Source organism: Apteryx rowi, unplaced genomic scaffold (assembly GCF_003343035.1).
Source record: "Apteryx rowi isolate R43461 unplaced genomic scaffold, aptRow1 scaffold_815, whole genome shotgun sequence".
NCBI classification, from domain to species: domain Eukaryota; kingdom Metazoa; phylum Chordata; class Aves; order Apterygiformes; family Apterygidae; genus Apteryx; species Apteryx rowi.
In genome coordinates, this window is record NW_020451111.1 from 1 (window position 1) to 27,633 (window position 27,633).

Sequence of the window (27,633 nt, forward strand, 5' to 3'; positions counted from 1 at the left end):
TTCTTCTTCTTCTTCTTCTTTTTTTTTCTTCTTAAGCTGTAGTGTGATCTCAAAACTCAGAAATCTTGACAATGGAGCTGATGAAAGCAAATATTCCACCCTGATAGACTGCATGTGTCGCTGGGGTCAAGTAGGACATATTATGGAATTAGCTTGTGACTGGTTGTCTGACGTGCTAACCCCCAGAAAGGTGTGCATAAGTCAATGAAATTTGTTGTTAGATTACATAAATGCATCATACCTTTATTTTGCTTTTTCCTTTTTAGAAGGAGTTTCTTTAATATTACATTATTCTCCTTTGGAATTATTTGTAATTAAACATATTAATAGTGTTATACTGCTTCTGTTCTTCTTTCTCATTTAGAGCATTAAAACGTCAGAACGACGAGTACGTATCCATGTAACGCATGAATCGAAGCCAGAATTAGCACTTGATTACATTGAATATTTATTGACTCATCCTGCTAATCGAGGTTGCCTGCTCGCTGTTCCTAAAAAGAAACTGAACCAGCTTTTGAGAATTCTCAGTGCTGCAAAGGTAGTGTTGTCCTTACCATAAATAGTGCTTACAAAAGAGTGCTTGACATCACATATTGCCTGACTCAAATTAAAGGTTTGCAAGGATAAAAAAATAAGATTCATTATCCCTTCTTTACCTCTGTCTTCAGCCACCATATTCCTAATAATTATTACAATACGCTTTTTGTACTGATTCACTCCATCCCTGGTTTGAATTAGGGTATTTGACTAGTTAAGTAAAGACTGCATGTTTAATGTGTAAGAAATCAGAATAAAATGGTATTGTTTCATGCACTGTTCCACACTGAGGCATTAAATATCCTCTGAACATGCATAACTAGAGGAAACCGTAGAAATATATAGAGCTTCTGGGGACAAAATTAATTTGATTGTAATTGTAATAATTTCCTTACAGAAAACTGGACTACTTGAAGGCAAGACTAGGTTTTCCTTTTTATCTGTAGTTAAGATAAATATTCTAAACTAGAAGTATATTAATTCAGATTATTTGCAGCTGGTAGATTTTAATGTGCCTATCATTTTTAGGTGTCTCAAGATTTTTGTGATCTAGTGCTTAGTATTTTTAAGGGATCTGACTTTTTCAGCATGTGCATGAAAGGAATAGTCTGAAAATCAGGCTTCCTTAATATGTCATAAGAAAACACTTCTTCACTTTGAGAGTTGTTGAACACTGGAAGAAGTTGCCCAAAGAGGCTGTAGAGTCTCCATCCTTGGAGATACTGAAAGCCCATCTGGACATGGTCCTGGGCAACCTGCTCTAGCTGACCTGCTTGAGCAGGGGGCTTAGACTGGGTCATCTCCAGAGGTCTCTTCCAATCTCAATGATTTGGTGATTCTGTTAGTTTTGGCATTGCAAAATGAAAGTACTTGACAATATGTCTGTTTCTGGGGAAGCGTGTTTATTTTTTTAATCTTTTGTTTTAAACTTATGGGAAAAGACAAGAAATGTTTGAAAGTATTTTCTGAAAAATGTGATATTGCAGGAGGTTCTTGGCTCAATTCTGAAAGCAACTGATACAAGTTCTGGTAGCTGCAATCAAGCAACTGGCCTAAGAGCCTTCAGCCTCTATTGTAGGTTGAGTATTCATCTTCAGAACAAGGTATAGTTATACCTTTTCAGTACAAGCTGAAGTTACAGCTGACATTACAGCTGAAATTGAAATTATTGAAATTGTACTGGCAGTACAATTTCAAAGAATTGGAAAGACACTTGGTAAAATTTTTCTAATTTTTTTTTCAGTTTTCTGAAGAAGGAAAAGATTACCTTTCACTTCTGAAGGAGACGGGTGCTTGGATAGAAAGTCAGATTGTACCTTTTATACTAGCAAGTGGTCAAGAGGATGGCATTTCAGAACACCGTAATATTTCTGAGTCAATTATCCAGGTTAGAGGTCTCTTACTACCTAAATTGTACTGATGCCAGTCATATGTTATGTGTAGTAAATGCAGCAATTGTATACTTATCATAGTGCACTGGAGTATTTGGAGCCCAGTAAGTAAATGAGCTAATGAAACAGTCCTGATTGTTTTGAGGTTAGGTTTGTGGTTTTGCCATTGGCATGATTGCTTAAAATGTCTCAAGCTTTTTTAATAGCTTTTAGTTATGTCATATCCCTTATATGTTATAAAACAAAAAGCATAACACTTTGTGCTTAAGTGTGACCAAACTTCAGGAATATATTGCTTTAGAAAAATTTCGAACAAACTATTGTGTTTGGCAGCATGTCTGTTGAAGTGAGGAAGGAGCATATTTTGTTTCACACTTGGGAGAATCCTCACTCGAAATTTCTAGCACAGCAGGCAATGTAACCTGGGCCTCCCAAATTTTAGGCTTCTCACCAAGTAATTCTTTTCCTCAGTCTCTCCTCCCTCATATTAAATGAGGGTAATGCTTATACAGTTTTAGGAAAAACACATTAACATAGAGTTAAGATTGTCACAGAATCGCAGTTCCGAAAAGGCAAAGAAAATCAGTTGCTGAAAACTAGTTAAGTGGTATGTCAGCACCGTTCTTCTGTAATGTAGGTCCTGGAAGGGAGGTAGAATCACTGCTGCTGCCTTCACTGTATTGAATAGCACAATAGAGGAATATGAAATGAATACGAAACTTTACTGGTAAGAAAAAGCATAGGCAGTTATCACCAGTAAACACATCTGACATCTTACTTGACTAGCTGATAATAAAACACAGAATATGCTTTTATTAGTAGAACTTAAATCGCATTTGCATCATTATTTCGAGGGAGGAAACTGAAGCGTAGACTGATATGTCTTATCTGGAAGTCAAGAAGAAAATCCAGGCCTCTTGAGCCTTCTATAATAGGCCACATGCTTGTTAGGCAGCTCCTATTTTTTTCTCACATTTTGTATACTGTGTTTTCTTGGAATGAAATATTGGTTGTGCTTTTTAATTGTTTGGAATGTATATTTAGTAACAAAGCTGGCATTCAAAGAGTAGACCTTGTCCTTCTCAAAATGTTGTCCATAAAATACACAATAGTTACAGTAGCTTCTTTCATACAGTAGTATGTGAGAGGGGATTGGACTGTCTCTCCTTTTTCCACTTATTTCTCTATCACTTTCCCTGTGACAATATCACGTTCTTTCCCATCCCACCTTTCCTTCTCTCCTTGGTCTGTTACTGAATTTGCCCTTTGCTGCTCTGCATGTTATGGATAGGGATTCACTGGGAGGCCATTCTCTTAGGTCTCTGCTTTGGCCAGAGAGTGACCCTTGGTCATCTCCTTGTTCTGCTTGAACCAATCTCCGCTGCCTCATTCCAGCCAGGCTCCTCGTGTCATGTAGGATTACCAAACCCTTGTAACTCAGTTTCTCCTCCTTCCCCTGCTTTGGTACTGCTGTCAGTTTTCCACCACTTTCTCGGGGCCATCCCACAGGCCTAGTGCCTTCTTGTATTCAGATATACAAAACGAGAAAAAGTTAAGTGGGGCTGATAGGTCCTCTAACACAAACACTGGTGTCACCATTGATAGTGTCTCTTCCTTATCCGTTAACTTCATTTACCCTTCACAGAAATCATTTGAATGTAGTTTGTTTATTTTATTTTTTTAAACTAGTTTTGAATTGTTTTCTACTACATTCTCCTGACTCATCACTTAACCCAAGGTGGATTTTAGCATTGAGCATGGGTCTTTTCCCAGATTTCAGTCAAGGGTAAGATTTGGACTAACATTAGTCGCAGTCTGTGTCCTTGAACAACTGAGCTCATGTAAATATAGGCTGGTTAGAAATTCTCTGCTCTAGTCTGTCTATACATTTGCTTTATAGTCTGTTTAGTGCATGACAGTTAGGTGTGTGCCTATGCAGGAATAATTTCTTTGTATGCTATTTTTAATTTCCAAGATAGGTAGAGATGTCATGTTCTGCCAGGAGAAATATTAAGTATCAGCGCCTCTGATCTGAAGCCTGAGTAAAAAAGCTAGAGGACTTTGCAGCTTTTGAGAAACTGTTTTTTTTTGGAGGAATGGGCAATGGAGGGATTTGGAAAACTGTTTGGAATTCCTACTTTTCAAAACGTTGCAGACTTAGTAGGTCTGAGGAGGTGCACCAGTTATCAAGGCAACCTCAGTATAAATATGAATTCTAAAAGATTTGTTCTAGAATTCATAAAATTCTGTCAAAAGATGGATAGAAGGAACAAAATGAAATATTCAGATTTAACAATAGCAGAGGTCTGCTCTCTTACACTGTATTTAATCTTTTCCATATTATAAGTGATGTTGAAAATTACATTTCTTCAATATTCTTATCCATATATTAAGAATGTTCCAGATCTAAAAACCCATGAATATATTTTTATAACTGTCCTGTAAGAGACTATACAGTAGCGTGTTTACTGCTGGATTCCATTGCTTGTACTTTTAAGTATACTTGTCCACTGAGTAGTAGTACTTTTACCTTCTGGAAGAGGATAGACATATGCTTATTCTGCTGGACTGTGGAACTATGTATCATAGAAAAGCTGAAGTGCTGTGAGGCAGGAATTCTTTTTTGGTATAACTCGTGCTAAGTCTTCTAGAATATGGAAGTGAAAATGAACAACAAACTATGAAACGTATAGATGTTTCTCCAGTATAATTTCTCACCAAACTGTTAGTACTGTGATGTTTTTTAAATACTTCCCTGCACCTCCCACCCCTGCCCCCAATCTGGCTTCAAAATGCAAAGGATAATTAAATTATTCCCTTGATTTCACATTTTATTTTCTTTTTATTATGTATTATTACTGAAGGGCAGTTTTATGTAAATTTTTTCTGATAAATTGTTGCATCTCTTTTCTAGGCCTATCTGACAGTGTGTAAAGATGTCATAATGGTTGGCCTTGGAAATCTCAAGTTTCAAGCACACCTTTTAGATATGGCGCTTTCAGTTATACAAACAGGTATGTTATTCTGTGCTAATCTCAACATCTCCTTATATACTTAACTGATTTTTCTTACATTAAAAAAATTGTTGCTTTTGTCCTTTTGGATTCTGTTTCTCCAAAACTGGTGTTTACAGCTTATGCTTGCATTAATGATATGGTCAAAAGTCATGACAGCTTTTCAGAAATCTGAAAACAAGCAGAGAATCAGTTCAGAACCATGTCACTATTGATTACTAATGTTTCTTCCTTGCTCTTAGATGCCACTTACTACTATGTAGTTTGATTAAAAAAATTATATATATCTCAGTATACTTTAGAAGACAACATTGTAGTGCTATTTAAATTTGGCTCACATTTGGAAATTTATGCCTACAGTATAAACAGAATTAAAGCTCTGTTCCTGAAGAAATCCACAAATTGAATCCCTGTGCTCCAGGAATTTTGAAGGGACACTGGATTTTTCATCTATACTTGATAGAATATTGATTAAATTTGTATGAAAATTTCAGCTACAGGGCTAAGAAGCTAAATATGATATCATCTACACTTGTAAACTGTTGCTGTTCTTGTACCTGAAGAATATCTTATTAAAATTTTTGTATTGTGTCATTTATTTGTTTCTCTAGAGAGAGGTGGCTTTTGTATTCCAGTATTGTTGTGTGCTCTTAAAGAAATTATTGAAGCTTCTTTGGCTCAGAATATTGACACAGATGAAGTGGCAGATCTTCTCTATGCTGTTCAGACCGTCTTCCAGAAAGTTTTAGAATGTGTGGCACGTAGGCTCAAGAAACAGCAGGAAGAAGGGCTTCAGGTATCATACTACCCTTAAAATTGTTACCTATGTGTAGATGAATCCATCACTTTTACTCCGATGTGAACTGGTGTTATACTTGGACACTCTGAGTTTATTATTCCAATGGACATCTGAGCATAATATTAGAAAAATTAATTGAAAATATAATAAGTTTCCTTGACTCCAACAGGAATTCTTTTTTAAGCATTGTTGTTCTAGTAGTGATGGAAAAACTAGAAAGCAGAGAACAATACATTCTGTTACCAATGATCCTGAACAACCCTAGTACTCATAGATTATTAACCTTATCTGTAATTAAAATGAACTTTTTCTATGCAGAGCAAAAAATTCAATTATATATATTACAGTCTGGAGAGGGAGAAGTTGTGGCTCTTTTATTTTTTTCTTCCAGCCTGAATTCCCTCAGCATCAATATATGGATTTTGTCCAAAAGTTCTTCAAACCCTCCCAACTTCACAGAAAAGTCAGCTTCTTGTATTTTATAGCAGACACTAGATAGTACTGACGTGGGTGGATAATTCTGGAAAATCTTATGGTCTGCTTTTCAGGACTTATGAAAAAAACATTTCAGTTCTTTTATGGTTCAAACGTTGTTTTAGGGAATTTCTTTGTGTTTCTCAAACTTATGACTGTTGACACATGCTGCTGATTTCCCCCTGTTATCCTGGGTGACTAAAATATATCAATAGCTTTCAAGGTGTGATCTGTACTTCTTCAGAGAATAGCTTGCTGAAATATTTTAATTACACTCAAGCAATCTCAAACAGCTGATCTGTTTTTCTTTGGGTTTAGTTGATTCACTCTATTCAAATGCCTCTTGGGGAATTCATACACACTGTCCAGTGCTGGCATTCAACTTACGCAGCAGTTCACAAGGGTGTACTCTCAACTCTCCTCGCTGCAGTAGTAGCAGAGATAGATCATGCGCTACAGAAGGTAAAGTTAATGCTGACTTTTTTGTTACATTTATTTGTTTTTTAACAGTATGTTGGAACTATGTTAATGGAACTATGGGAGCTATGTTCACAAAGTGTGGTGTGGGTTTTTTTTTTTTTTTTTTTTTTTTTGCGATACACCTTCATAATTGAATATTAACTTTTCTCTGCTGTTTTGCTGACAGTTCATGTAGCTCAGTTGTGGCTTTCTGGCCAGGATCGACTACTTGGGCTCTGAAAGTGGGAGCAGGACATCTGACGGCTACCGCTGCTGCCCTGATTTACGGTCCAAGCCAGTATTCTCTGCATGGGCCATGTACGCTTAATAGCACATTTAGAGCGACGGAGGCCTCTCGGGAGTGTTTCTGAGTACAGCTCTGCTCACCCCAACCAACTGGAGGAGGAGTGGAGAAGACTAGGGAAGGTTTATTAAAGGATGCGAGATCTTACCACTCGCACAGGGACTCACAAGCTGGGTGGTTTTAAGCTCATCAAAGAAGGGATGATGACTGCCTCTTTTAGAAAACAAACAAACAAAAAAAAGGGAGGAGGTAAACCACAAGGAGAGAGAAAAGCTATTTAACCTGCGGGAAGATATTGGAAGAACAAGAAATGGAGAAGAACTTCCCATTATTAAATCAAAGCAGTGGATTAGGATTAGATCTCTCACCCCACCCGCAGATTGCAGGTGTTGTACAGGAACCTACCTAAGTTAGTGTACAGTGTGGCTTTATGGAAGGGTTATATGGCAGCATCTAAAACTTTAAAATTCGGCTTCTTTCCAGTTCTGTTTTTCCTGATGTAGTTGCTGGGATTTAATTTGACTCAATGTTCTGTAGATGGAATAAGTAAAGACAGTTCTCCATACTTAAAGATTTTTTTTAACTATTAGTTGTACTATATAGGCAGCTAGTGATGTAGGAAGACTGGCAAAACTTCAGTTTGTGTTCACATTTAATAATCCCAAACCTTTCTGTGTATGCTTGCTGACAAGGCTTCCTGCTTAGGGTTGGTGGGTTTTTTTGTTGTTTTTTGGKTTTTTTGTGTGTTTTTAGAGAATATCGCCTCTATTGTAATGCCTACAAGTTCTTTTAAATGAATACTGGATTTGAGGATACCTTTATTGTACCTGTTACTATATCAATATGCAGTAATTTTAATAAGCTCTTTTGAAGGGCAAGTTTTGTATTTTCAACTCCCTTCCATTCACTTGAAAAGCAAGCTTGCTCTCCTAGTGTGTTTGCCAAAGGTCCAATTAGTAATGGATTTTTAACGAAGAGCACTGCATCAGGGAAGTACTTGCACAGTAGTTTCTCTGGTTGACCTCTAGTTTTCAGTAGAAGGTGCACTTGGAGGTTTCACTGGATCTCTCTGTAATTCTAGAGACAGCTGAGATACAGGAGACGAGGCAAAGGCTTGCGGTACTGTATTTCTTGCCTGTGTTTTGAGTCTGAATTTTATTTCTTTCTCAGGTTAGCTGGACTTTAAAATCTTGTTTCAGTATTGGATGTTAAATGGGAAAGGTGATAAAGGTCAGGGACAATAAAACTAAACATTCTAGACATTAAAAATGATTTTACACTTTGAAAACACTTTTCCAGTACATTTTTGATGAGGCACATATATGGTACCTATGCTACATGATTGACTGGTGAATCTGTCTTTCAGTGGGACTGAACTGTTCCTGATAATTTTAAAGAAGCACTTTATCACCAATAGCATTATTAGGTAAAATGTGACAATAGTGCACTTAATACTGTTTGGAGACCTATTTGCAAATAATTTTATCAAATCTTACATTTTGTTTTTCACAGCTGTGAGTGCCAGCATAACTTAGATGGTTTTAACCAGTAAGAAACTAGACTAATTTAGTCTGATGCTATAATCTGAATATGCTTTTTTTTTAATGTCAGAGGCATTACTTTTGGAATTATCTTATTCTATGCCAATATGAGCTACAAAACATGGGAAAAAGTGCATGTTAAGTGTATGGATTTTTTGCATATAATAGCTGTCATTGATAGAATGAGATTTGTAAGCATCAATGCCATGTGGTGCAGCCAACATCAGTATCTCTAGGGAAGCCAAGATATAATGCTTGTTGAGCGTTTAAAGGAAAAATCACCTATTTTGTTCCATTTTTTTTTAGGAGTTTCAGTTTCTGGTTTCAAGCAGCAGACTGCATGAGAGGAGAGAGGCGATAGGACAGAAAAAAGTCTGTTCAGTTAGGTGTCCCTCCCCGCCCGCAGAGAAGCGGTGGTGACCAACAGTGGTTTGGGTCTGAGGAAAGAGCACTTAATCCGCAATAACCAGGGGGAAGTGGGGAGGGAGGAGGCTTGTTCTTGGCTGGGAACAGGATGGCTGGTGTTCATTGAACTGGTGCGGATGATATGAAAAGGAACAAATCCTTAAAACTTGCAACTGGCGTGTTTGCCTTGTAGCCATTGCTTTTAAAATGTAGGAATTTGTTAGCTGCAAAATAACCTTCAGAGTGGGGCACATCCATCCGCCAGGGCCGAGGCGACAGGCAGCCCCGTTTATTGACTCGGAGGGGTGAGCTGGCCTCTGCCCCTTACGCTGGCACATTTGCTCGGGGGTTTCGTGTCCTTTGCCCATTATAGCAAATAAGCTGACTTGCAGACTAACGGCAAGTCAATACGAACGTCATACTGTGCCTGAAATGTTGTGTTTCTTTGGGTTTGCAGTAGACCCAGTGCGGCCTATGACGCATTATTTTTTAACTTTCAGATTATGTGCTAGGAACCTGTTTGTTCAGTGATACAGGTACAGGTAACCCTCCTCGCCTTGGGCCAGGTTACAGACACCCAGAAGGTCGGGATCCAGTCAAGTTATTAATCTGCTCCAACTGCCGGTGCTGCAACATCATTTTTGAATAAAATTTGAAATGAGGGTAAAAACGTATTGATAATATAGTATTTAAATACTTCATCTGAGAAAAGTACTATTTAGATGATGCCAGAAAAGTTAGGACACTGAGAAATATTGTCTGAATACCTTTCTGTTCTGTTATCAGTGAGCATCTAGTTTCTAAAAATCACTTTTTTTGGAAATCAGGTCTGGTTTTGTCTACTCTAAGCAGCTTTTTGTAGTAGAAGTTGCACAGTGTGTCTGTGCCTTCCATTGGAGAATGATGGTCTGCAACCATATTCAAAGAAGAGGCATTTGTGCTCTTACACATTTGAATCTAGCAGCTGAACAGGGAAAGCTTCGGATATTAAACCCGGTTATGTTTGTATTTGTGCACTTTGTTTATCTGAAACAAAGCTCAGTATTAGGCACCACTGGTTACTGCCAGCTGGGCCCTCACTCGGGAGTCACAGCTGTGCCTTTAGCATCTTGGCCTGCTAAGAATAGCTAATTAGAAAACCAAACAGAACAAAGCTCACACAGTGGTGGCAGCACAATAGCATTCTTGTCTGAAAATGATAAAAAAGATTTTTTTATTTATTTTTTTCCCCTGCCTATAATAGAGGATAGATCAATAAGTGCTTATTCTTCCCGATACAAGCAGAAGGAGAACCTTAGCAAAAGACTAGTACATACTCAAAAGCCTTCACTCTTCAGTGATAGTGTCAGATAGAAATCATTACTCATAGATAACTCAGAAAAGAGAACAAAGCAAGGTCGTAATAGCTGCTCCTGTACAAAGCTCTTGCTGCAATAAATTTTACTAATGTTGAAAAAGAAGCCACCTGCTTAGGCAGTCTATGAACAGCATAAATGACAAACACAAGGAAGTGTTTTAAAAACAAATGTATAACTTCTGAAAGAGGTGAAGATGGCCTCAAGACCAAAAGACCACATGAAAGCTTCCTGCTAAAAGAAGGAAGGGAATAGTAGCTGACTGACTCTCTGCGTCTGCCTGGTCTGTCCAAATGCCGGAGAGCTCTGTAAAACCCTTAAGTGTATTTAATTATCATTTTTAAAGGGTTTAGAAAGCATATCTGATGTGGAATATGTTTAAAGATGAATTAGGACGTCTTCTGAGACTTGTTATTCTGGGGTCAGTTAGTCAAAGTAAGTAACTAGTGATCTGAATCAACAAACAACAAGTAGGAAACTTCAAATGAAAGTTTATTGTTTTAGTCATTTTACTTTTCTACTGTTTTGCCCAAAGCATTTGCATTTGCATGGAAGTTAATGTGAAAACAGGCAGAGAGGCCTGACAGGGTTTAGCACCATATCATAACTTGGAGTGTGCTCTTACACCCTTTTGCATGCTCAGGTATGAAATGCTTTGATGCAGTTTCCTCATTTAAGTCAAATGAAAATAGTGGATAATGAGTTTATGTTTATTAGATGGTAATGTTTCATTGTGGATACGTGTGAAGCTGCATGCAGTTGAAAACCAAACTTCAGTTAGAAGTGCAGAAATGGAACAATTTAAAGTTGTTTTGTTATTAAAATTAGCCTCAATTTGCTGAAGAGATGAGAAGAAGACAGATGATCAAAATCTGCTTTACACTCAATTGCTGTATTAGCTGTAGTAAATGGCTTGACTGGTTTTCTGTTTTGCGTATGGGCTAACTTCATCCCAGGTATACTGTGTCTGCAAGTTCCCTCTCCGCTGGTGGAGAGATGTGCATGGTTAAGAAGAGGTGAAGTGTCTAATGGTGGGTGCTCTGATTTATCCTTTGGATAGGCCTCTCCACTGACTGAGAAAGCCTGGAGAAAATAGCCTCCCTAACTCAAGTCGTCGTCTTAAATATCTCTCCGATCCCAAGATTTTTCAGCTATATTTCAGTGTCCTAAACATTTCTGGAAAATCCCAATATGCCTCTAAGTATCACCTTGTTTTTAATGTGACTTTACAAACAACAACAACAAAAAAATAGCTGTATTGTTTCTTATTTCCTAACTGTGGGACTGTGAGTCAGTTAAAAGGATTGGCGGCCGTAAGAAACGGTGGAAGTTGTTTTATTGTGCCTTTTTAAACCAGATTCAACAAAAAGTTTTGTAAGTGCCTGATCCCAGTTTTTAGAAATCCAATTCAGTTTCAGCTGATTCTTTTGAAAATCTTCTTGTCAAGGTTTTGACGGTTTTGGGGGGTTTTAATTGCTTGGTTTTTGATCCCTAGTTTGGAAGGGGGAAAACAAGGTTTCTGTTTCTAAGCTTCTGCTCAGTCTCCTCAGTTTGCCAGGTAACCTCCATGGAGAAAATGTTGTCTGCGATTGCTGACTATGCTAGGAGCTGAAGCAATTGAGGCAAGAGTCTTTCTAGTCAACAGAAACTGCAAACACCTACATTTTTTTTCCACATATAAGTAAGTGTTCTGCTATAGTGGTAGAAAAAGGTGAACATTTAAAGGAGAATCTGTCTTTGAGACACATATGTAGAGTTTGAATTGACTGTGGAAGTCAAAGGTGTTTGCCTAAAAAGTTATAATTTCAAATATTAAGCATTCTTTTCGTGCATTAGAAAATCTGATTTTTCTTCCAAAAAGTCACTTTAGTAATGAGACTGCATTGTAACTTTTTGGTCTTTCAACCATGATGTATAAAACTATTCCTTTGCCAAGATGCTTACAAAGAGCTTGACAGCACTGGGGTAGCTTACTGGGGTGGCTGCCCTGTCAGCCGGTGTTGGCTCAGTCTTTCCTTGTACTTTCTTTTCTGTCTGTAGCGTTATTTGGCCATTTACAGTATTTACACATTTAAACTCTGAAGGGAATGGCAGAGGCTTTTTTCGTTATAAAGTGAAAAATACTAAGATTCATAAAATCGAACTTTAAAGCTTCAGGATGTGATTCTGTAAACAAGATTTCCAAGCACATAGCTGGCTTAAGTTAAAGGAGGTACGTGTGTTGGGAATGTCTAAATTGATATAGAACAACCTTTGAAAGGTTCACACTAATATTTTCCTGGGTTAAAACACCACCTATACGATTTAATATCTAGCATGCTGAATTTACAGAACAACAAGGACAGAATATCATTTAAACGGGGCCAAAGGAAGTAAATTCTCATGCTGGAAGTGAGGAGCTGTAAAGCACTGTCAGAAATGGTGGCTTCCCTGTTCAGGCAATGGCAGCTCTAATGACTCATTCTGACTCAGTGCCGTTTCCTGTTGTGCCTGATTACATCAGGAAGACAATGTTCCCAAGGTCAAAAGGCTAAGTGGATTTTAAAAAAGAAATGGGTCCATTCAGATGGGAGAGGTCTAGGTATCAATGAAACCTTTCCTGTGCAGCCCTGGAGTGGTGATTGCATTTGTTTTCTAATGCAAGTCACAGTAACTTATGTGACTCAGTAACTGATGAGATAACTCAATGTGTGCCCTCTTTCTTTCTTCAGCTATGCTCAGGAAAGCTGGTTTTTCTGGTTTCTCTCTGTTGTAGAAGACCCCTTGAGATGCACACTTGGAGTGTCGGGGCTAATATGCTCCAAATGAATAAAAGGGCAGAAAGGATGAAGACTGGAGTGGCTGAATATGCTAGCATTGCAGGCAAAGTTGTTGCTTTATTGCGTTAGTGTGTTCTACTTCCATGATTCAGGTTTTGCAACATTAGCTCAAAATCTGTGTTTCACCCTACTAATCTTGTATCTCAGTTCCTGCGATGTATTGAAAAAGTAAATATTAGCAATGTGTGTGCAAGAATTCAAGTGAAGTTTCTGAAAGTTGCTCGACATAGCCATAGTAATAATCCTGATAAAGTCTTTTCATGTGCCAAGATCATAGTCTGCTTTTTATCTATTGCAAGTTTTCCCTATAAGCCTTTTATAGGTCACATCAGTAACAGGGAAGGGACAGGGAAATACTGGTCTTTGTACCATGGCCCAGCTAATGGTACCAGGACCTTCATATATATTTTGCAACCAAAGGGCAGCTAATGCCAGTCATTTGAATTCAATTTTGTTAGATCTTTAATTTAGAAAATGTATATAAAAAGCTGTTATGAGATAGAATTCTAAGAGGTTAAAGGAATCTGAGAGGACCAACAGACTCTTTAAGGTCACTAACTCAATTGGTTTTACAAGGAGGAAATATAAGTTGCCTGTTCTTCATTTCTTATTTTTACCTGACTCTTACATTTTTAGTAATGCCTAGTGATCCAGTTAATTAAGGCTGTGTTATGATAGGAATTATATGAACATATGCAAGGAGAACCCTTGTCCCAAGAAGTCTATAGTATATTTTTTACAGCCCATGCACGGTACTAATTTTCAGCCCCCCCTCGGGGKAATTACATTGGAAAGGGGCTGCAAGATGAGAAGGAAGGCAAGTAATTTCCCTTACTACCAGGATGATATAAGGCTTAAATAAATTTAAGGCAAAATTAGATGAAAACATTTCAATTGGTGTCAAAATGTGAAGACTTCAGTTGAAGCTCTTCTGGATCTTCTCCTGGTAGGCACAAAAGTTTTGTTCCGTATTATCTAAGCATTCAAAACTGCGTTCGTAATCTAGCATCTGAAACAAAAATCTGCGGACAAATTCAAGTGCCTTTGCTCCTGCCCTAGGTTGGCCAGACATCATCAGACTCTGGTCTGGAAGCCCCTGGCAGCCGTGTCAGTTGTGGGCTTAGTCCGCACCTTTTGTGGTTGCATTAATGCGAGCTGGTCTGCACCTGCCCAGCTCAGAGTATGGCAAATACGTTTCACTTGTCTCTTGCTTGTGTAGAGCCATCCGCAGCAGTCAGCAGGCTCCTCCTGAAGTTGGTGAGAATCTTCCCATCGAAATTTATAGCACTTGTGTCCCGCTTTGAGAGCTCGCGGCTGCCTATATGTATGTACCCACACTCAGAAGTGGGGCAGGAGAGGCAGCACTCATAAAGAGCTGCGTTTTGCACAAAATCAGGCACAGTTCTTAGTCTGATCTTTATAATGCCATTCAAGATGGCAAACATCCATTCTGTTTGATCCTGACTGCATGAATCTGTCTCAGCTATCTGGGTTTTAAGTTTCCCAGAGAAAAGATTGCGTTTTCATGGTTTGCCCACCTGTTACGCCATGCGTTCTCCTGAACCAGTGGCATAGCTTCAAACAGAGGGGTTGCAGAGGCCTGACAATGAAATAAAGCATAATAACACAAAGTGGGTTGCTGTGCCCAGTAGTAGAATGAAAATGCTTTTGTGGGGCAACTCTAATGCTATGGTACATGGTAAAGACTCCTTTTTTTCCTACGTAAAGTTCCAGGTACTTAATAGTTATTTGTTAATATTTTGCATGCCATGAGAAAATTAGCTCAAAAGACTACAGTCATAGCAAAAATGCAAATATCCTAGGAAATAAATTGCAATTCCCTAATGAAGGGGAACTCGGGACACGCAGGGACTCGGAGACAAATAAGCCACAGGTGACTTCAGCTCTCAGAATATGAATTGAATAAATGTCACAGACATTTATTTTGTGAGAGATCGATCTTTTAGGGCATGATACTGGACTGCTTTTCAGAACGGCTTAGTGAGGCCTATAAAAGGCTATTTTCTAGTTACCTTCAAACAACAGATGGGAAATAGTTCAAGATGTAACTAGTTGAACCACTATGTAAAGTCACTATAATATAAGGACATTTGGAGTATGCATTCAGTCCCTAACTAACACTTAAGGACAAGCTTTAAATAACTCGCAAAAACAGTTGGAGTCTTTTGTCAGAAGCGTAGCAAATAATAAATGATTCAGCATGGGGCAGGTCAGAGATGCTCCCCACCTCTGCCCACATACACAGAAAAAGTTAGAAAAGAAAACAAAGTGGAAGAGATTGAAGCAAATTGAAAAGGTTAAGTGTAAATGTGTGGATTTAGAGAAAATGGAAGTCCCTGCTTCACTGTCTAACAGGAGAACAGTGCCCAATTCCCAGGCCAATGTGCAGATCTTTGGTGCGCGTGCTGGTTTCTGTGGTAGCTTTTGTGATTTTGTGCCCTGCTATGATAATGCCGCATTGCTCTGTTATGTCTGGCCTCCTATTTATTGCCAGAACAAGAGGCACATTGTGAACAGCGTACTTTATTTCCCTTTTACTCATTTCCTATTGCTGTACTGGTATTAAGCTGCCTTACATTTCACTTTGGTGAGATTAAAATCAAAACATATCTTGGAAAAGATAAGATGTTCTTTGGCAGGCTGATGTGTCTGTATGCCAGTGGTATTATTTTATAATTTTTGCTGCTAGCAGTTATATTCAAATTCTATTTCCAATGCATGTTTGCAAAACGTACCTTAGACCTTCTGATTTTTCCTTTTTTCTTCTCTCTCTTTTTTTTTCCTTCCTGAAGCCCCAAATGACATTGTTCTCATATTTGAGATGTGTTTAGCTAGCAACTCTGTTCTATCTAATATGCTAAGATAGTTTTTCTTCTGGCTCTGCAGGGCTCTGCCATCTCAGTGCTCTTTAGGTAGTTGTATCTGCTGGCTTGCATTTTCATCAGTTATATAAACTGTGTTGCAACAAAGTCAACCAAGGGTTCAGATTTTGCTGTCTCTTTAGTAACTTAACTGTTAATTGCCTGAGGCATTAACTGTGAACAACTACCCGAGGCTGGACCCAGTGCAGTGAGTTTTTAGGGCAATGAAATTCTGGCCCCCAAAAGGCCCATGACAAGACTTCGTTTGGGTCTGATGGAACCCAGTTGCCGTTATGTCACTGCAGTCCTTATTTTGTTCTTCTAATAGGCATATCCTTCCCTAGATATATCCTGGAAAAAAATGTGTACAACTGCTATTCAAAGATCTATTTCAGGATCTGCTTTGTTATCAGAGGTTTTATGACCTGCATTTTTTGGATAATTGGATCCGAAATGCAGTAGTTCAGATTGAAATCAATATAGCAGCCAAAGAAAGGGACTGATTTTTGCAGCTCATTAAAGAGGTGCTATGTAACAAAATGTGCAGGCGAGAGATTTTGGAGGGTGCTGCAGAAGGGTGGTGATTACCGAGAGCTGCTGCTGGCTCACCGCGGTACCTGTGACTGCGTACTGGCACGGCGCCTCAGCTGAGCGGCAGTGACATTGTCACAGCACTGTTAATCCTCAGCGGTACGCACATGGCAAGAGCGCACCTAGTAATTGGGTGGATGTTTGTGTAGTTTTTTTTTTTTCTTTTTAACTAACAGAAACACTTTGTCTTGTAAGTAGCAATTGGATGTTATGGCACCACTGCTCTTTGTTGTGGGTCCCAAACTGTGGGTAGATGCACCCAGCTTGAAGAGTCTTGAGCTGGCTTGGCTCAGACGGCCTCGCTTGCTTGTTGACAAGCCTGGGGATGTTTCACATGCAGCTTCCGCAGTGCCCCGTTCCCCAAGAAGGGCGTTTGGAGATTGCGCTTGGCCATGCCCGCTCCTTGACATCTGAAACGACTGGCAGTGAGGTGGACGACCACATCTAGCTGCTTCTGAACCGCTGTGCGGACAGGTGTCACGGTGTGCCCGGTGCCCTCCTCGGCCGGCAGCCTTGCTCTGCGGCTGCTGCCGTTCATGCCCACTTTCCCGCGGTTCTTCTCCGGGGCAGCAGGGCCTGGAGCACGCCAGCATCTTCTCCCTTTACAGAGGTGAGGCTGAGGCCAAGACCCACAGCTGGATGTAGCAGTGTAGCAATATTCCTGCTTTCCCAGCTCAGACACCTCATCTTAGCACCCCTTTGTGGGGTGAGCTGATTTAACGCTGTTTCCTGTTGAGAGCCCTCAGGTGGCAGCAGCAGCAGCAGCGGAGGGCAGGTGAAGCGGCTGCGCTGCAGCCGTGCCAAGGCTGCATCGTGCTGCCTGATGGGAAGGACGCAGAGCGTGTGCTGCTGTAAAAGCTGCTCCCTCCTACCGCTCATCTCGCTGCATGACTCTCCTTTACGCCTCCTAGAGCCGCTCTTGTTCTGCACTTGAGTAACTCTAAGGACCTAATAAATTCAGAGCAATGCAACACTGCAAGCTTCTGCTTTCTCCGCTGCCTTGCTTGCCTAAGTTGAGGTGGTCCTTGTATCAAGGAGGGGCTGCAAAAACTGCGTTGCAAGAGATGTGATTTCAGAATAGTCACAGTAGAAGGACAGGCATAAGAAAAAAGGGGGATAATATAAGAACTCTTTGTGCATTTATCGTGTACTCTTTGTGGTACTGTTTACTTAAATAACAAAATGTAAGGGCTTTGACCTTATTTGCTAGTCTAGCCTTCAGAGGTTAAAACTAGGCTCCACTGAAATTAGTTTTGCTTTTGACTTAAATGGTATCATGAGTTCAGGGACTGCAGAGATTTTTAATTTGTTTCTGGGTAGTGCTGCTTAATGTAATACTGGTGACTTGTCTTGGAAGAGGCACATGGTTGTGTAAATAAGCTGAAGTGTATAAATCAAGAAAGTGGGGCATCAACCCCTAACAAACTTGCCATGTGGATTGTTGTTTACTGTTCCTTGAAATCCTGGAACAGTGGAAACAGGAGATGTTTTTTGAAAGCTCTGGCTTCTTTCAAGTTCTGCTATTTTTATATAAATGAAATATAAAACTGTTTTATGAACTACTTTCATTTTCTTTCAGATATTTGATCTTTAGCCTTAGTCTCAGACTTCATTCATGTGTTTCCTATATTTTTATTTCCAGGTGATACTACAAGATACAGAGATCTATTTACATTTTGCTGAGTTAAAATACAGTATTTTACATGTGAATGTGTGTCAACTTTGGTCAATTATGAAAGGACAAATTGTCTTATGAAACTGGTTGTTGATATGAAAGCTGAAACAAATCAGGAAGAATTTTAATGTTCATAGTCTATACTTTGTATTCTGAATATCTGGGTCATTGTACTCAGTAATTTCCCAAATTGTTATGACTTTTGAAACTTGACTTTTTAAGTAATGTAGGGACCAACAAATGTTTCTGCGAAGCAGTGCTTATTTAATCTGTTTCTGTGGCTTCCCCATACTTCTACAGTGCTCAGTATAAATTTTCATTTTAACAGGATCTCCAAACATGGGTGAATGGTGCTAATGAAAATGGCTTTGTCCTCGTCTCATTTGGAGCTGGAGTGAAATATCTGTCAGAAGATATAGCAAATAAGTTAGCACATGCTTTGGCAAGACTGCCTCAGAGAGTTATTTGGAGGTAAGTGCAGTGGTAGAAGTACTTAGGGGGGATTTGACACACACTCACTTTCTGCTGTACCACTATGATCTAGAGTGGCATCGAATGCAGAGTCTGCAATTCAAATAGTCTGGGTGGCCCAGGGGACACGACTGTTTTGAAAGATGCTCTTTCTGGAATTATTGCAGTCCCCCAGTAATATGGAGGAGCTATGATTTCTTGGCAGAGAGGGCATAGGTTATAATCCTGTGCTGAGTATGTATCCCAGAAGGATGTGACAGAAAGATTGGGGACAAGGAAAAGAGTCTGGGGTTATAACATTAGTGACATACTGTCATCGTTTCTGGTAAAGGTGACACACCAGGGAGTGAGAATGACATTCTGCTGATTTAATCTTAGGAAGGATCCAAGACAGCGTACGTCACAGAAAGGATAAAAGTCTCTGTAAGCTGTTATGCAGAGGGGAAATGCCCTTTCCCCAGTGCCGTTTCTCTCTCCTCTGACCCTAACTGGCTTGATGTAGCCCTCATTCATCCTTTCTTATGCCAATCCTTAAGTTTTCTTCACTGTCAGATCTCTTCCTTGTTTGTGTTTTTTCCCTTGTTCTTACCTTCATTTGGCAATTAAGCAAAGAGAGAGTCTTTCCCTTTTCATGTTGCTTGTTTGTAACCGTTAACAAAGCTATCTGAGGCACAGACGAGCACAAGCAGGCATCTGAGCCGCTGGGTGAGGGTCCTGTGCAGAGCGTCAGTGCCCGTCTCCTGCTTTGGAGCCACTCTCCTGCCATAGCTGATAGGCTTCCTGAAGCTTGTCACCACAGTAATTTGAAGTCTAATAGACCTCACTTCACCTGCAGCCCACTTGCTTTGCTGACATTTGCTTTGCTAAGATGTCTACGATTGCCAAAAAAAATACCCCCCCGAATGGTAACATAAAGCTTGGTCATCAAACAGCACAGTGTAGGAAACGTAATGGCAAGACCAACTTTACTGTGCATTTTTGGGCCAGGTAGTGTTCTGACCCTTCTTCTGTAAAGGAAACGTGTTCTGTTACCCATCACAGAGTAGAGAGCAAGACACATTTAAGGTAACATATACGGTTACAGAGTGCTCTTAAAATATTTTCCACTTGAAAACTTCAGACTACTTCAGTGAAGGCTTTTTTTCCCCCTCTTGCCATTATTGTTAGCTTGTATGATCAGACAATTGCGGGCTGAAAGGTAGCATTTTAGAAGCTTTCAGAGTAGCAAGGATTGTAGTGATGGCTGCTCTTTTGTAGTATTGTAGTATACTGACTTTTTTCCTGAGAATCTGTCGTGGCTGCAGCTCAGGAGTTATACTTCAATTGTGCGTATTCAACCAGACTATTAAGCATTTCCTCTCCGCCCACATCTCTCAGGGACCATTTTCATTTCAATGTTAAATGTTTTCATTTCAATTTTAAAAAGTTTGAAACGGTGAACCCTGCTCATGAACAGGAAAACTGCAATTCATTAGGCCATGCCATAGAACCTTTCATAATTGTAGTTAAGATTTGTCAGTTTTTGTCTGAGATGGAGATGGTGTATGTTTGTTCCATACAAAGCCTCCAACACTGCTTGGCTTTAAATTATTAGTCACAGTTCCTCTTACTGCTTTTCTTTTGTCCCATCCTTGTAGCACTCTTTCCCAGGAATTTTGTCTGTGGAAAGTGTCCACTGTCTATGGTACATATTTGATTTTAATGTTTTTTTTTCTTGGGGGTAATTTTTTAATGGAAAAGCAACAATTTCAATTGAAGCTTTCTGTTAGCTTTTTTAATTATTTTTCTCAGTTTTTTCTTAGTAGTATTTTTCTTGTTTTTTGTTTGTTTTCATGATCTCTTATCTTCTGAATGCCTTTTGGATAAGGGAACCCACCTGCTGTTTCTTTCCATCATCGTTCTTGGAAGGGGAAGATCTCTGTGGGACTTGGTTTAAGTTGTGGTCTTTGGAAGAGCTGAGCAAGTGGATTTCAGTGACCCCAGTGGGAGTTTCCGAGTTCAATAATTAGACACCTAAATGTGAAAATACAAGTCTAACTTTACTTTGCAATTTTTGCTCTTTGGACCATTGACCTGTGGTCAATGTTGGAAGTGGGTAGCTTTCTTTTTATACTTGATATTTTAGATTTTTTTTTGAGAATGGTACTGCTTGACAGTCTTATGTCATGATGCCAAATTAAGTAAGTCTTTATAGTCCTTTACGCGCTTCTAGTTAGGCGGTACTAGTTAGAGCTGAAACCAGTAACATAGTTTATTTGCTTTAGATAAGGTAGCGTAAATAGCATAGTGTGGGGGGTCTTTTTTTTTTTTTAATGTATAGAATATACAAGTCGGTTTTAAAAATGTGTGCTTTACTTAATTGAGAATATGAAGGTGATTCTTCATGAAGTTGTAGTTCCAGTGCTCTTTGATAACCAGAGTACTTCACACCTTCTGATGGAGCTGTCACAAAACTATGAAAAATCCTCTAGTAGTCACTGTGATTTTTTCCCCCCTTCTGTTTAGAATATATTTAACTTTATATTTTAACTGTATATAACATTGATATGTAAATTAGTAAGTACTTTGAGCCCATGTTCTATGGATTAAACTTTTTCAACATTCTTGGATGAGCAAGGCATTGCCATTGGATTTCAGAGACAGCTGAGCACGTAACAAAAACACCCCTGCCTTACAGCTCAATCCCCATCTCTTCATCTTAACAGGTTCTTGCCTCATGAGCTTGGCTGTCCCCCTTTCCCTTACTTGTGTTAGTAACTTCTCTTAAAATATGATGGCGTCAACTATCAAGAGCTATAGGGAACTGGCCAGTTGAGAGGGAATGCCTGGCGTTGATGGTAGGGCTTGTTGTTCATGTGCTGATGGGATGTTCTTAGTGGAGTTATTTATGTAGTACTACTCAGAGTTTTTCAGTAAAATAATGGACTCGGAAACACAGAGAGGTTATAAAACCACCTGCCAGTCACAGTAGTAAGATTTATGTGTTAGATATGCTGAGAAATAACTGCATTGCCATTATGTAAGGAGAATACATAGCCTTTCGAGCCAGACTGCAAGGAAATTGAATGGTGAAAAACTGTTTTGTAGTTACTGGTTATTCACTTTACAACATTTTGGTTGAAACTATTTTGTTTTCAGGTAGTGATAAATAAATGGTATCCCCATATAACTGGAACTCTACTTCATAATTATCATGGATCATTTGGGTTAATTCTCTGTTTTGAGTTGATCAGTTTTGGAGCTCTTGATAGCTTAATTCCAATTTGATTTTATTGTTCTAGGTTTTCAGGAAACAAACCAAGGAATTTAGGCAACAATACAAAGCTTATAGAATGGTTACCACAAAATGACCTGCTTGGTGAGTATCTATTATGGTGATATACTGATTATTTTCAGTCAGGTTCAGGTTGCACTCCTAACAGTATTCTACTGAAATACCAGTCACTACAAATCAGAGGTAATTTCCGTACTGGAAGTAATAGAGGAAAAATATAGAAATCTTTTTGATGTCTGTGTGATTTCAAGAAGATTAAGTCAAACACTTTTATGATATTAATTCTCTTTCCTTGGTACCAACCCCATTTTTTTCCTTAAGCTAATTAATGGGAAGGCAATTTTGGCTTACAAAATTGCTCTGAGGCAGTCTCATTTTTCCCTTACGTGAAGTAGTTTATTGTTATGGTTCTTGTTAGATCTTGCTAGCCTGCAGTGAGGCATGTGGAGCTTTAGAGGGGGAATGCAGCATCAGTTGTCCTGTCATTAAATAGTTTGTATTTCATAGGAGTGATAAGGAGGAAGGCTCTCCCCCTGGTTTGTTTGTAATGCTAAACTAGTAAATACCATTTGCAGTTGCCAACTACTGTTGCTGAGGAGTAGACAGTATACTAATTACTCTATTATTAGTTACTTTACAGAGCTCATATAGGTGAGAATTTTCTTTGCATTGGCCACTCCCTGTCCCTTAGCCAATAAGGAAATTAGATAATGTATGAAAAATTTCTGCAGAATGGGATTTAAGGAGAACTTCAGAATAAGTTATGTCCATCTTACCTTTCTGAATTGTAGCCACAGAAACCCGGTGATAAATGCGTTTTACCCAGTTGCTTCAATAACTTTACAATATATAGATGTAAATAATTTTTTCCCTTCATGTTTCTTCTTTTCTTCAGGTCACTCTAACATTAAAGCCTTTCTTAGTCATGGTGGTTTGAACAGCATTTTTGAAACCATGTACCACGGGGTCCCTGTGGTGGGAATTCCCCTTTTTGGAGACCATTATGATACTATGACTCGAGTGCAGGCTAAAGGCATGGGAATACTGTTGAACTGGAAGACCGTCACTGAGAGTGAATTGTATGAAGCACTAGTAAAAGTTATTAATGATCCCAGGTATGGAATGCTTGGGGTGGTTGTTTCTTGTTTTTATTTAAAATTATTGTGATAGGGTAAATATGTAGCTATGCAATCTTTGTGCATGGGAAAAAACGCCTGTTGGGATTTTTATGTAGTTGGGGCGAGTCTTCTCATAGCTGTCCCCTTTCACAAGATTACTCAGTTGATCCCGTTTCTGTTTAGATGCTAAGCGTGTTACTCAGCATACCAAGACTCAGTAGTCCCATTTGCTTTTTCTGTCTTTGTAAATATGTGACAGTTGCCATATGAAGGACAACAAGGTCATAGAAGCAAAGCTGGCCTGACTTACTTCTCATTGCAGACCAACATCTATTTAATGTGTCTTGATTACACCACAGTAACATACTTAGGTGTCTGTCTGTTGTGCTGCCTGAGGAACCTTGAGCAAAATATACCTGTATGGTTGTAGGGTGCAATGTTTGAACCATAGCTAAAAATATGGAAGTACTCAAAAACAGTGACTCTCTTCTAAAGTCCTACAATTTGATTAAAAAAAAATTAATGCAGAATTCTTTTCTAGCTACTCATACACCTTTTGGGGTCAGGAGTATTATTCACCTTTTTTAAAAATATTTTCGTCACAACAAATTACTATGAATCCGAGGGCTCCAGTCTATTTTTTTTTGTAAATTTTTTTTTTGGGGGGTTGTCATTCAGCTGGAATAAGCAAAAACTCATAAACTGGGCTTTGTAATTATTTCTAATTCTATCAAATAAATTAGGTCAATGTTACAAAAATAGGAAGAGGGACAGCTTAGAAGTTTGTTCTGAATCTATTTTCAACATTTGTGATGTTCAGACTATCTCCAGATTAAAAACAATGATGTTTTAGCTGGTTGTTTATTATATTAGGTTAACAGAAGTTTTGGAGTGTGGGGTGATGACAGTGTTTCTTGACTTTGTGGGAATGAAGTCTTTAAGCAGCACTTGCCTTGGAAAAAGCAATCTTTAAGGAGTAGACTAGTTAGGAGTGGAGTCTCAGTGAAGGACAATGCTGCCAAAGAAATCCCATAAACTTCAGTTGCATCAGCTTTCTCTCATATAATTATCCGAAGTAAAAAGGCAAATTCTGCATAAATAACCTGTCTATCATGCAGCTAGGGGGTGGGGGGAAGTGGATTTGACTTGATCAGCTACAGGGGACATCCAGTTATTTCCTCCCCCCCCCCCCCAAAAAAAAATTTTTTTTTTTTTAGGATGAACTCTGGGTGTGAAAAGAAATTACTATTGCACGAAAATGAGTTTCTCACTTTCTTCTATGTTTTTCTAATAATTCCAAATTTATTTTCCATATTTAATTGCACGAGAGTAAAAATGAGTGGTGTATTGGTTAAGGGCATGTTGCCTCTTGCAATGGAAGGTCAAATGTCTCTCATTTGATACAATTCATTTTTAATTAGCTAAAATTCCCTTCTGATAGCAGGTCAGTCTGCCACTTTATCACTTCTGGCCTCTGCTAAGGGGTGAATGTCAGCCTTTAGTCACCCATGGGTCTCTGTTTTTAGTAATTCCTCTTCAATGAGCTGTAAAGACTGATTTGAGGATGAATTATCTGTTGTGTATCTTCCCCTACATGTGCATTGCTGTGAGACTCCCACAAAAATTTACTGTTTGCTCTGAAGACATTTAAGTGTATTTTTATACCTAGAGGCTTGCATTCGTCTGAGAGCTGGATGCAATTTTCAGTTTGTCCTGTTTGCTGTTTCTTTTGCGCAGCTACCGGCAACGAGCCCAGAGGCTGTCAGAAATTCACAGAGACCAGCCTGGTCACCCCGTTAACCGGACTGTCTACTGGATTAACTACATCCTCCGGCACAACGGAGCACAGCATCTACGTGCCGCTGTTTACAGCATCTCTTTTTATCAGTATTTCTTACTGGATATTGCCTTTGTTGTACTAGTGGGTGCTGCCTTATTTTATTATATTTTGTCCAGGATAACAAAATTTATCCGCAAACAGAGCAAACATCTTTGGTCAAGTGATGAACATAGCACTGTTAATGGACATTACCAGAATGGGATACCAAATGGAAAGTATAGAAGAAATGGCCACATTAAACATGAAAAAAAGGTGAAATGAGCCAACCATCCCATGTAAAGTAGTAATGAATCAGATCAGTAATCGAATTTTATCGCTGTAACTTAGTCTAACAACTACTTAAAACCTCAATAAGCAGTTCTAACACTCCCCTACAGTATGTAATCTTATGTGACAAAATTCTACAGAACTAAGAAAAGTCTTTAAAAAAGAAAAAAGAAAAAAAGCACAACCTAAAATGGAAAGTGTGTTTTATTCTTAATACTGATGCAGAAAGGTTATTTTGGCACTGAAGTTTTTAGAAGCCTTAATTCTCTAAAGTTGTACAATGACCATATTTATGAATTTTCAGTTTTTAAAARCTAAATGTGTGTGTCCCAGATGAGGAAAGGTTTCTTTTTATTTACAAGGGTTTTTTTTCCTTTTTTTAAATTATTTTAACGTATCCATCCTTTTGCTGAGAGAACTTTAGTGCTAGCTCTGTTACATCTGTTGACAGTTCAACATGTTGTCCAAGAATGACATTTAAAAAAAATTTTCCCAATGTTTGATGTGCAAGAAATAGCAAGTTGCAGACTGAGAACACAGATGTAAAAAAAGTCTTAAAATGAGCACTGAAGAAAAATTTAAAAATGTATACTACCTTTTTCCTGATAAACTGCATGACTCTTCTGCTCTTACCCTTTTCTCTAAAGTAATGGTAATTGAGCAAGTCTACAATAAGTCTTAAGTTTTAATTTATATAAAATTTTACTTGTTGTCTTTCTCTGCATATATAATTTATGCCATAAAAATGTTAGGGTGTTTTATTTCAGTTAAAACTATGGCTGTGTGGGAAGTAGATTGCGTRATTAGGAAAAATAAATGGAAAAAAAAAATCTAGCCCTTGCTTAACGCAGAAGTTTTTGTCATGGCCCAGAGCAATGCAGAATCAAACCACTCTTGGGGGTTTGTTTAAAAGCAAACACCCGCCCACGCAAAAAAAGTTTAATGTCTTTCCTATTAATTATCATTATTATTAATTTTTTTTTCCTAAATCACAGTGTTGTAGATGTTCTCTTTCAACGGTTGTATCTGTAAAAACATTACCTTCTACTAGTCTGGGCCACACAATCCATGTTGCATAGTTGCCAATATTAATTCCCTGAGTGCGGGATGAGCAGGGCTGTTCTCTGGGCTGGCAACCACCGCACCTGCAAAGGTTTGGTATCATGCATGACGTTAAACCTGGCTCCCCGGGCATGAAGTGAGCGGAGACCGTCTCGTCCTTCCCCCGCTACGGCCCCCCGCAACAATCTCTTTCAATCACTGTAGCTGACATGGGACTGCTCTGGGTTTGCAAGGGAGGGTGGGGATGCAGGGCGCCGGGCGGGAAATCAGAGCTGCCCTGCTGACCCGGAGTTGGCAACTATGCGTTCATTTCCATGTCATTCTGTTTACTTGGAATTTGCACTACACATGTTGTGAGTGTATGCTTTTATTTATTCATAGTTTGAAATCCCATGTCTGAAAGAGAGAGGAAAGCAACCCATTTATCTAGTGTTTGTTCACTAACATGGGAAGAGTTGTGTTGATTGCAGAGCGCTGAGATCATCTTCATACACAGTGATGTGATATTTCACTGTCATTCCATCAGGAGCCTCGATCCTGTAGCAATAAATAACAGTACAGATATCTTTATAAAATACAGTACAGCTACTTGTACTGCTTTCTGAATACTTGAAGAAAATGGTATTATAAATAAGCCTATTAGCTATACCTTTTTACAATCTTACCAGTTCGTGGCGACTAAAGGAGCACACAGAGGCGATGAATGGTGGGATGGTAATTAGACTTCGAGTGTATGAATGACTTGGTTTAAATGTTTTTGGCATTGAAGAAGGTACAAAAGCACTGACCGGATGATTAAGCATAATTTAATCTCCACTGTGATAAAACTTAAGCAATAAACATGGATTTAATAGAGAAATTCTGTTGTTGGAAGTATATTTTTATTCAAACGAATGTTGTTTAAAGTACCCAGTGTGTGTGTGTATATGAATGTGTATGCATATTGAGATGCACAGGTTCTTCGTTCTCAGTATATACAGTCATGCATGATATGGATTTGAAATCAAACGTTATATTTTTGGGAAGGTAAACCTATTTCCTCTAGGTCAAATCAGTGTTGAGTTAATTGAAAGACTGAGTGCTTAACCAGCCTATTTTTTTATTGCACTTTTAAAACTTTTTTAACACTAATTTTAAAATTTTTAGTGAAGTATGATTTTTTTTCCTGTACATGTTAAGTTATATCTGTATTTCTTAAAAAGCACAAACAATTTTCATAACGATAGAAGATATACTTGATTTCTGAATAGTCTGGATGTAAACTCATTTCAGATCAGTAGCATAAAGAGGAAGCTATTGCTTTATTAATTTTATTACGTTACCTCTAGAAGGGTCCGATCCACCTAAACTATAGA

At 38.7% G+C, this 27,633-nt stretch overlaps 1 protein-coding gene across 1 annotated transcript; it reads left to right on the plus strand.

The window, feature by feature from the left end:
* The first annotated feature begins 37 nt into the window (after positions 1–37).
* On the plus strand, positions 38–27,137 carry LOC112977284 (2-hydroxyacylsphingosine 1-beta-galactosyltransferase-like). Its single transcript, XM_026089461.1, has 11 exons — positions 38–190; positions 365–538; positions 1,524–1,640; positions 1,781–1,924; positions 4,843–4,942; positions 5,554–5,738; positions 6,534–6,677; positions 18,575–18,717; positions 21,999–22,075; positions 22,887–23,106; positions 24,847–27,137. The coding sequence occupies exons 1-11, from the start codon at positions 113–115 to the stop codon at positions 25,208–25,210; spliced, it is 1,746 nt and encodes a 581-aa protein (XP_025945246.1). The 5' UTR covers positions 38–112; the 3' UTR covers positions 25,211–27,137.
* The last annotated feature ends 496 nt before the right edge of the window (positions 27,138–27,633 follow it).

Excerpts from the sequence above, each read along its gene's own strand:
- LOC112977284 (XM_026089461.1), top strand. The coding sequence starts at position 113 with ATGTGTCGCTGGGGTCAAGTAGGACATATTATGGAATTAGCTTGTGAC. Across the intron at positions 191-364 it reads ACGTGCTAACCCCCAGAAAG|AGCATTAAAACGTCAGAACG; the intron begins GTGTGCATAAGT and ends TTTCTCATTTAG. Across the intron at positions 22,076-22,886 it reads ACCACAAAATGACCTGCTTG|GTCACTCTAACATTAAAGCC; the intron begins GTGAGTATCTAT and ends TCTTTTCTTCAG.